Source organism: Silene latifolia, chromosome 11 (assembly GCF_048544455.1).
Source record: "Silene latifolia isolate original U9 population chromosome 11, ASM4854445v1, whole genome shotgun sequence".
Classification (NCBI taxonomy): Eukaryota; Viridiplantae; Streptophyta; class Magnoliopsida; order Caryophyllales; family Caryophyllaceae; genus Silene; species Silene latifolia.
The window spans coordinates 14,071,042-14,081,493 of NC_133536.1; the positions used below are offsets into that span (position 1 = coordinate 14,071,042).

The 10,452-nt window shown below is 37.7% G+C and overlaps 1 protein-coding gene across 1 annotated transcript; it reads right to left on the reverse strand.

Annotated features, from left to right (window-relative positions):
• Positions 1–937: 937 nt before the first annotated feature.
• On the reverse strand, positions 938–6,447 carry LOC141611122 (nuclear poly(A) polymerase 4-like). Its single transcript, XM_074429572.1, has 12 exons — positions 6,028–6,447; positions 5,839–5,916; positions 5,011–5,118; positions 4,655–4,717; positions 4,408–4,569; positions 4,086–4,199; positions 3,920–3,982; positions 3,514–3,843; positions 3,262–3,426; positions 2,159–2,974; positions 1,704–1,777; positions 938–1,605 (listed from the first exon to the last, which is right to left on the reverse strand). The coding sequence occupies exons 1-11, from the start codon at positions 6,130–6,132 to the stop codon at positions 1,751–1,753; spliced, it is 2,031 nt and encodes a 676-aa protein (XP_074285673.1). The 5' UTR covers positions 6,133–6,447; the 3' UTR covers positions 938–1,605; positions 1,704–1,750.
• Between the last annotated feature and the right edge of the window lie 4,005 nt (positions 6,448–10,452).

Genomic DNA, 10,452 nt, shown 5'->3' on the forward strand with positions numbered 1-10,452 from the left:
CTAGACCGAGGTTGTATCCAATTATTGTATGAGGAATAAGTTGGAAAAATTAGGAAAAATAAGGATGATATATAGCAATAAATATTGCAAATTGCTAAGCTGAATAGAAAGAAGTATGGTATATGAGTGCATGATGAATGCTCTGAATGTGGTCCTCATCGTTAGATTCAGCTACTTGTGCTTATCTTACTTCTTCCTTATTTTATTGACAGAATATTTGAGTCATCAGTTGTATTACAATACAGTGTAATGGTTTTGAATTTGTCTTCCTTATTCTAATTTAAGATATACTTCATATCTCATCTTGCATGCTTACATTGCATCGGACAAAAGATTCGGCACGTATGCCCCTTCAGGCTTTAGACGGACACTAACCGGTGTATCAAGAGCTCCTGCAAATTGCGGGGCAAAAAAAATCGGATGGACGGATCCTTATCCGGTGCTGCGATAATAAAGTACAGGGAGGAATTGAAGGGAGTAATGACGACCGCTTATACATGTCACGCAATTTGTACGTAAACGTGAATGGTCAAAATTAAGGGTTTGCAAAGTCAGAAGTCAAAGCAAACATGCAAATATCACATGCACCATTCACGTAATCCAAGAGGTGGCGCATGTTTAATTAGTTGAAAATGTTAAAAACGCCCAAGCAATTCTCCAATACTTTCAACAATCAAATACAACTTCTCATGTCCCTTAAAGGGCAAGCGAATTCGGATCGGGGCGAACTAACGTGCAGGGTGCCAGGATGGCCTATGAACCAATACCACAGTCCAATGCATAAAACGAGGCAGGCGGCTGCTCAATGACTAAATTTGGGTACTTAAACAAAAGGTTGTGTGCATCAAGAAAATTTTGCAGCAAAACTAAATGTAAGACGGGATCATTCACAGGTACCAGAAATAAAAGGGAAACGAAAAGCAGTAGAGTGCAAGACTTGAGAGATAAAACGGTATTTCATTAATGACGAGATTTACATCATAGTTGTTGTTAACAAAATAAACAGTGATCATCAACAACAACAACTAGCTACACCATTGGTAGCAAGGGAAAGGGAATGACAAAACCCAAAGAGCATCGCCTAGTAGTCTACCTAAAACAGGAACGCTTTGCCTAGTAATCTACCCGAAAAAAGAAGCCTCGCCTAGTAATCTACCAAGCCACCGATCAACAAACATGCTTCCGAAGTGATATGCCTCAACCCTCTTCCCCTCCTGAGTCGAAACAATAACACCGTGCTCCATCCTTCATATTCTTCTCGTTCTTTTTATCAATTTTCACTTCTTTTGGATTTTTAATTTTTCTTTTTCTTTTTTTTTTTTGCATCCTTTTTAAGCACTTGGCATGCAACCCAACTCTTTTTACTGTACAGCGAAATGCAGGCTAGAAGTCCGAGATGGCTTCAGATAGCATCCACTGTTGGGAATAAATCCACCAAAAACAGAGGCACGATATTACCTGAAACAACGCACAGGAAAGAAAGCCAGCAGAGCATAACACTTACCCGGAACCCTGGCTATCTCTCCCCCTTCACTTGGTTGTGTGCAACTTGCAGATTTCCACAACCGCCCTTCTTCAAGTTGTTGCAGGAGTGCAAGATTGATCCTAAATAGACAATCAAACCAAACATAGAGCAATTTAAAAGTGAACTTAACAGTGCATAATGATCCAAATATAAAGGATTAAATCTTAGAAATGCATGCCTTGTAATGGAGTCCTGCATTCCTTCTAGGTCAGCTCCGCTCGCCTTCTAAGCAAAACCAGTGACACTAATTGGCTACAAAACATAAAGAGACCAGTCCTCAGCGGAAAACAGGAAAAAATATTGTTAAGCCTTTTAAGTAAATTGGTTGTACTTGAATCAGAGATGAAACAGGCAGAGAACGAGCTTTGGGTAAGACATAATTTAACCACCATAAACTCATGTGAGATGTTATATGTGAGATCAACTCCATATAAAACATCCATAATCATGTGAAACCGTTTGATACACAACTCGTGGATTAACAAAAGACAATATTATATAGAAGGAAAGAAGCAACAAAGAGCAGTTGAGACAAAAATCGTGAGAAACTAGAGGCAAGGTAAGGAGGGAGGGGTAATTAGATGAATAAATATACAGAAAAGACATGTATAATAGAGATTTAAGAGGAAACACCTCTCGGGTTTCAATGAATCCATTTCTCCCTGCTACATGGCCGACAGTACAACTTTCCTCCCTATGCAACCCTGAAACCGTCTCGAATGGATCACACTGTGCTACCATCTGTTTCACACTTCCTTCTGAATTGTTATCGCTTCCAACATCCGACCCCGACCTAAGATTCCCGAGGGTGTCCTCACTTGTGAGACAAGAGCCCGCACTTGACGCTGAAGCAGGGCAAAGACAAGAATGTTCTGCAACTGATGCCTCAATAACTGGAGTCACCAACTCCATTGGCGATCCCCTCTCAGCTATAGGTGTGGCATCACACTCAACAGACCCCACACTTTCTGGCAATGGAGAAGAAGAGCAACTACTATGCAGAGCTTCAGGAGAAACAGAATCCCCTCTTTCTGGGCTAATATACAGTCTTTTGTCTGCGGATTGGGCCAGATCGTCACTAGAACATTTCCTCTTCATGGGCCTTCTGCCATTAACACTGTCTTCGGGACTACTTGAATTTTTCACACCAGAAGCCCTCAGTGGTAGGCGTTTAGAACCCTCTGGTAAAACGAATGACGGAAGCTGCTTTCTACCAACATGAGACACGTAAATTTCCATCCCAGGTTTCCAATAGGCATACATGTTTACAGAGTGCCTAAATTCGTCAACAGTTGCCCGTATATCGAACTGTTGGCCCTCCTGTGCAACCTCTCCTTGCTTTCTTTGCAAGCCCATGAAAAACGCACAATGATCGCACTGCCTAGTTGGATCAACCAAATATTGTTGACAAGGGTGGCACTGAAGTTTCCCAATAGTATCACGTTCTATCTGTAGAATAAAACCCCAATTCAGAAAACCAGTGATGGAGGAACCTTGTTGCTGTAATGGGGGTTTTAGATAAATGATGTTTTTAACGACAAAATTTGACTACTTCACAATTTTACAGCCTAAATCCAATGATACAAGAGAACAATTGATGAACTAAATAGGACCCTATACTGTGAAGTTGTGGATTTGTCACTAAAAAGAAACATTTCCAGTCACATATACATGGTCCCAAAAGTTTTGGACTGAATATAATCCATGCACTGAAAACAAAAAAATAGGAAGCTTACCATCAAGGTCAGCTGTCGTAGCCTAGACTCCACCCAGCCTCTCCAAGCACGCAAATCATCAGCATCAGCTGCAAATATGTCAACCTGTAAATAGTTCTTGTAGCTCTGAAAGAACAAATACGGCTCAAACAGGGCACTCCACTGTAGTTTGTTAAGCTCAATATCCTGACAAAATCAAGAGAAAAACAGAGAACAATCACATGATCTGCCAGCAAAAGAATATTAAAAAGAGAGAAATATTTACCATCCTACCTGACAAATATTGTTACCATGTTGGAATTGTTCCATCATCACTCTAAGAGTACTTGGGGAGACGTTGTAGCTAGAATTCATGCAAGGATAGGCAGGTGTAATAATCGGCATATGATGTGTACGGTCCCGAGGATTCTTACGAGGATCCCAAATCGGGAATCCAAGCTCATCCTCCTCAATCTTACAGAGATTAACAGGATTTGGCCAGCGCCATTGTGTGAAGACTCTGAAAAACCGAGAAACTAACATACTAGGTACTGCATTAGGATAAAGCTGGCACACTCGAGCAACAAGAATAGCCCAATTAACCCCACCAAGAAATCCAGTCACCTAAGCATTGGTAAATAAAATTGAATTAATAATTCTACATTTGGGCATTCTTCATACAAACAGTTCAGATACTTACATTTGAATAGACACCTCGCCGTTTAGCCCAAAACTTGATACATCGGAGCGCTGTGCGGAAATGCTATAGAGACATTAACAGTACATAGTTAAGGAAACACACCATAAAATGTAGAAGCAAAAATAAAAAGTGTCATGTTACAAAAAAAATGGTATCATCCAATTACCTCAATATTTGGAACGAGCCTAAGAATTTGATCTGCAACCCGACAGCCATTAAGACTTCGTACAGTAGCTTCGTCAACATTGTGTAGCACAGACATATCAGAGATATCCAAATCCTACACATTAGGCAGGCATTATATAGTTATTAAAAATAAGATCCTTGTTGTGCAAACAAACGCACAAAATAATTAAAATACATAAATAGAATGCAAATAATGCAAATGTTCCAAAAATTGGTATGTAAGGCGTCATATATTTGGTTTGTTTCATGTCAAAACAAGGTAAATGATGGCAAATAAACGTCCAATTCTCAAGAAGACTTACATCAGGAACAACCAATACAGAGACACTGGCATACAGAAGATCAATGCAGATTCCATCAAACTTAAATTTCATGACAGGCACATGAGCATCTGGAATTGGCTGTAGCTCTGTAACATCTTCAATTTGCGCAAGCATGTCGTGAAATATATAGAAGAAATCCTCCTGCAAAACAAGTATGCAATATTACTAGGGTTCAAAACTTGTTGCAATCACAAGAGGGCACTGCACAACAAAGTTCACTCTTTACCTCACGGTTAATATATGATGGGCCAACACACAAGGTATCAATGTCAGCTCCAGGACCACTTACCTGCAAAATTTACATTAAAACTGCATGTGTTTAATAGGAGTTTAATAGGAAAGAACAGGTGCTGATTCAAAGTAAGAAAATAAGAAACTACTCCGTATCAGTCCCGTAGAGAACTAATATATAGATTAATTCTTCAACAACTAACCCAACACTACGAAATGCAACATTTTCCAGTGAATAGAACAAAACAGTTGGTTTCAACTACATATGGATTACAAAAGCAACATAAACAAACTAGAGTGAAGAAAATGTCGTTGTGACATCTAAAGCATAAACAAACTAGATATTCTTACACCAAGACGGCAAGAACCAAAAGTGAGTATGAGAGCATTTGCATCCTCGACCATTTGATCGGTGTACCCTCTCATACGAGTGAGTTGTTTGACCCAGTCTTTAACGATCTGCAAACAGTTAACAAAATTAAACTATTGCCAAAAAACGTAAGTGAAATCTACGCTATCACAGTACAAGCTGAACAGAAGGTTTTGACAGCAAACACACAAATGCTACAGTAAAAATCAAGCTATAGAAATACACACTTACACAGGATAACAATACAAAGCTATTGACAAACATTAACACACTGTCCATGGCCTAGATTTTCTACATTCTTCTCATCGCATATAGCAGACGACTATGACAACATAACCCCATCAATTTTCTAACATGGAATCCTAGGTGCCATACAGACGGCAAATTATGCATATCCCAGCTACGTTACGCTATCAACCCTACAACATCTTCATTTATCAACAACATAGACTTGCCATTACAATAGCTTCGCCGCTTTTTATCTTGAAGAAAAAGTAATTCACTACAATTCTCGACTCTATTTCGATTTTAAGACATGTAGACACAACCTTTCCCACCATCAACTGTTTCCACATGACCCAAATCCCCCCCTTTACCCCGCAATTTGCAAAACCCTAAAGACATTGGAGGTAATATTGTCGTAAATACTATCCATCAACCCATCATCAACAACAAGTAATCTCAATCAACGCAATATTGAAACACGTAATTAAACCATCAAAATATTGAAAGATGTAATTAAACCAAACTAATCTAAACAAAACCCTCCAAAATTCATTATAATAAACCCAAGTTTTCAACAATTATACCTGTCTAAGCCGCCCCAAAACCGCTTCCCGCTTCGCCGCCTCGTCTTTGTTCTCATACAACCCGGATTCGACCAAAAACTGCACAATTCAAATTCAGCAAAAACCCAAAACAATCAAAATCACCACAAATCAAACTTTACATCAACAAAACAAACAAAATCAAAATCAATCAAAAACACAAACACGCACGTTTTCCAATTGACGCGTCTTCTTATAATCCAAAGCGGAAGGACCAGCCATTGAAATCGGCTTCGTAACACCAAACTGCAACAATCCCTCTGCAGTCGTCACCATCCTCACCAATTTCCTCAACAATCAAACAAACAACAAAATTCCCCAAAAATCAAATCAAATTTCGGTTTTCAAACAGCGATCCGAAACCTAGAATCAACCGAAAATATGAAAACGGGAATTGGGTAAAGCAGAATAAAGAAAGGAAGGGATTGAAATTGGGTGGGAATTTGTGAAGAAAACCCTAAAGAAATTGGAACCCTAGAAATTGAAAGGAAGGACGAGATAAAAGGGGGTTCCAATAGAAGAGGGATCGGTGAAGATTGGTAAGAAGACGGCCAATTGATTTTTGCTTTTGGGTGAATTGAACGTCAAGATATTATTATGGGATAGTATATTATATATACTTATTATTTATATTCCTACTCCGTATTTAATACAGAGTGCTCCGTATAATAATAATTATGTCAGTTACGAGTTAAGAGTTTGTTTGAAATTCGATTTTCTTGTTTGAACTCAACAAAATACTTATATACTCCGTACTTATTTATATTCCTACTCCGTATTTATTACGGAGTATGCCGTATAACAATTATTGTGTCCGTTACGAGTTAAGAGTTTGTTTGAAATTTGGTTTTCTTTCTTTAAATCAAACAATGAAACCATTTATTTTCTCAATATCAGTATAAAACCGTCTCATTCAATTTAAATTGTAATTCACGTCAATTACGAGATAAGCGTTTATTTGAAACAAGTTTTCCGTTTTCTTCGGTATCAGTGTAAACTCGACTCATAAATTTGTTTAAAACGAGTTTTATGCAATTGATTTTAACGTTTTTTTTTTGTTTTATATTATATAAAGTGGTCCATTTTACCGAATATCAGCATAGAACCGTCTCACAAAATTAAATTATATTTTTATTAATTAATTTGGGAAGTTAAGTGGAGTTTGACCAATGTTTAGGGGGTAACGTCGTGTGTTAGTGGGGGTATATAGCGGGAATTATGGGGAATAAGAAGTAGAAGTAGAAGTAGGAGTACGTGATTTTGGTATGAATTTTAGATGTAGAAGATTTAGGAAAGTGTGCATAAGTGAGCTGTATGTTTGTGTTACGTAACTGCCAAGGAAAAGGAGCGGGGATATAGTGTGATGTTTGGACGTTTGGTCTTTCGCTGTGTGCTTCCTTGGGCTCCACGCGTCTTCACGTATATCAAGTGTTCACTCTTGCTTAGTACGAAGTACTTTGCTATTTTGAGACATTGAATGCCATTATATTGTGTACTGTTTTATTTTGATTTTGATCTAAAGATCGATTTGGTGGTTTTAAGGGTGAGTCGTCAATTAGAAGGCTACATTGCAGCCTACAGTTACTTTGTCTACTACTGAAGCAGAGTACATGGTCTTGACTGCATCAGCTAATAAGAGTATATGGTTAAAAGGATTGGTTAGTGATCTAGGTCTACATCAGGAGCAAGCTATTGTATTCTGTGACAGTCTTAGTGCAATATGTTTAGTTAAAGATCAAGTCCATCATAAGAGAACTAAGCATATAGATGTGAGATATCACTTTCTGAGAAATGAGAAGAGGATTAAGGTGAACAAAGTGGATATTGCTGATAACCCAGCTGACATGTTTACCAAGCCAGTTTCGCATAGCAAGTTCTAACACTGTTTGGACTTGCTAAATATCTGAAGTCTATAATTGCCCCTTTGTGGGCAATATCTGAGGGGGAAGGGAGAAGAGTTTTCTGGTACATCTCGCATCTATGGGGGTGCATCTTGTACATCTGTCTGTTTGTGAGATAATTCAAGTCATGGTGGAGATTTGTTGGGTTTGTACCTTCATTCTTTAGTAACCGCTTCAAACGACTATGCGGGGGTTATCCGTATCTGTTATTGGGATGGGTTTGTTTTGAGCTTTATTAAGTCATTTTGTACTAGGTCTTAGAGAGTATTATATAAACTCTTTAATTCTCTACCTAGCAGACATGCTTATCATACTGTCTAAATCTGTAATATGAAAACTCCTCACATATCAATAAAACTCTTTTCCTTCTGCCATGTGGACGTAGCTAACACACCGTTAATGAACCATGTAAATTTGTGGTTTGTCTTTTATTGTTCTTTATTTTGCTTCTGTTCTAACAGTGAGGAGTAGGATTTTGAGGACCACAAATACTACTATACAACCAGTTGTATAACAAGCATTGTACAACCATATACATTAATCCGAGCTTGTGTGTAATTTTTCTGAGTTTTATAAGAGTTTGTTTTTTTATGTTTAAGTGTGTGAGTTCAGAAACTTTACAGCATAGCTCAGATTCTTTTAAACAAAACTCGAAAACTTTATTACACGGCTCGAATTCTACACCATACAACTGCATACAACTGGTTGTATAATCTACTAATTGTTTTGAGGAGAGGAAGGTTCTCTATGATAAGGGTACAGATTTCAAAGAGTTTAGGAGGGAGGGGGGTGGGGGGTGGGGGGGTGAGGTGATAGTGAAGAGGTGATGTCAAGCAAGTCTGCGGGCAATGGTAAGTTTTGTCGGGGGCGCCAATTAAGGTTGGTGGTGGTGAAGGCGGTTTAAGTTAGGGTGGGTTGAGGGGAAACGGAGGGACAAGGGCTTTAAGTTAAGGAGGATTTCAGTAGACGTTGCCATTAGTTGGGTTGGGTCGTATAGGGTCTTGCCCTATAAAACTTACTCCGTCTGTATATAAGTGTTTGTTCCATTTCTCTAATATATGTGAGAAATATTTTATTAAAATGGGCAAACATAGGTTTTGGGAGGGAGTAACATATAAACTATAAAGCTCAAGCGTTAGACTGGCCCTTCCCCTGAGGCAAAGGTGGATCTAGCTGATTACAGCTTGACCTTAACCTAGCCCAATCTGCATTTTTTATTGTTTTTGGAAGGTTTGGGCAGGTCAAGACTTGGGTTGAGTCCGGTTGGACAAATTGTGTCGGACATTTGCGAGCCTAGTGGGGCGTTTGAAATTGACCAAACGCCATACGCGGACGAAGTTTACATTTTGGGGGTTTGGTCATGTCTACATTTTGGCGGTTTTGTATGATTATTGTATTTAATGTTTTCTATTAAAATTAATTAATGGAAATAATTCATACTGTGTGTGCAAGGGCGTTTCTCATGGGGGTGCAAGAGTTCATCTGCACCCCTTTTTCTTGGAAATAATTACAATTTTGCTTAGTATAGGAGTATGTAAATTATGTGAGTCTAGTGGTTGTTAAGACTATTTTGTAGTTAAAGGTCATGGGTTCAATTCTTGTATTGAACAATTTTTATCTAATACCATATCACCATACATTTTGTCCAACTAAACAAAATTTTATTCGTAAAACTCGATATTTTCATTGAAAATTTTACGCACCCCCTTAGGGGTGTTCATCGGTCCGGGACCGGACATGACCGAACCAAAGTTTGTGGACCGAAGACCAAACAAAGGTAAAATGTTGAACCGTGGACCGGACCATACTTTTATTGGTCCGGTCCCAGGACCAAATAAATGCATTGACCGGACCGGACTGGACCATATGAACCAAACAATGGATTGGGTTCTTTGATTTATTATTTCTACGATGAATTTAATTTATTATAGAGAGTTAATAATAAAACTAGTTTTGTGGCCCGTGAAATTCACAAGATGTTTTGTTTTGAGTGTGATGTTTCTAGTGTTTTTAGTAATTGAAATTTTATAAAATATCAAAACATATAGTAAGCTCACCTTATGAATAAGTCATCGTTGATTGTGTACTAAGATTACGGGCATTATGTTAACATAAAGATCAAAGTCGATAAATTAAATAAGCCAAAGTAGGTGAATATTGCTATTTTTTCGAAGGTAAAATGATGAAAAAAACAAACAAATACCAAAATAAAATATACATTTGAAAAAAAAGAAAAAAAAAAAACTATTAGTCATTCACGTTGATGTCGTCAATCTTGTAGTTAGTCTCCAATATATAGTTATTTAAGCTATCCTGGTATTTTACTTCTCCATATAGTCTTCTTTTTCCAATGAATCGACCCTATAATAAAAAAAAAGTAACTCGGTAATTAGTCTGAATTAACCAAGAAAATCGTGAAATTTGTTTTATGCAATATTATCGTTGTTAACTTAAGTTTCCTCTTAAATAGTGAAACAAAAGGCGAATGAGAATGAAGTCGTAGAGATGTAAGTATATTACTTTTGAATAGCTCAACACCACAAATCCTGATAGCCCCTAAATGAGAACAAAACAAACACAAACGATGAAATTGAAAATGTGATGAACATTTCATAACCCAATGGAACTTACATAAAAAGTAAATAAATTAGTTAATAATTTTAAAACCTTAATACACTTGGCTTGATGTTAATAG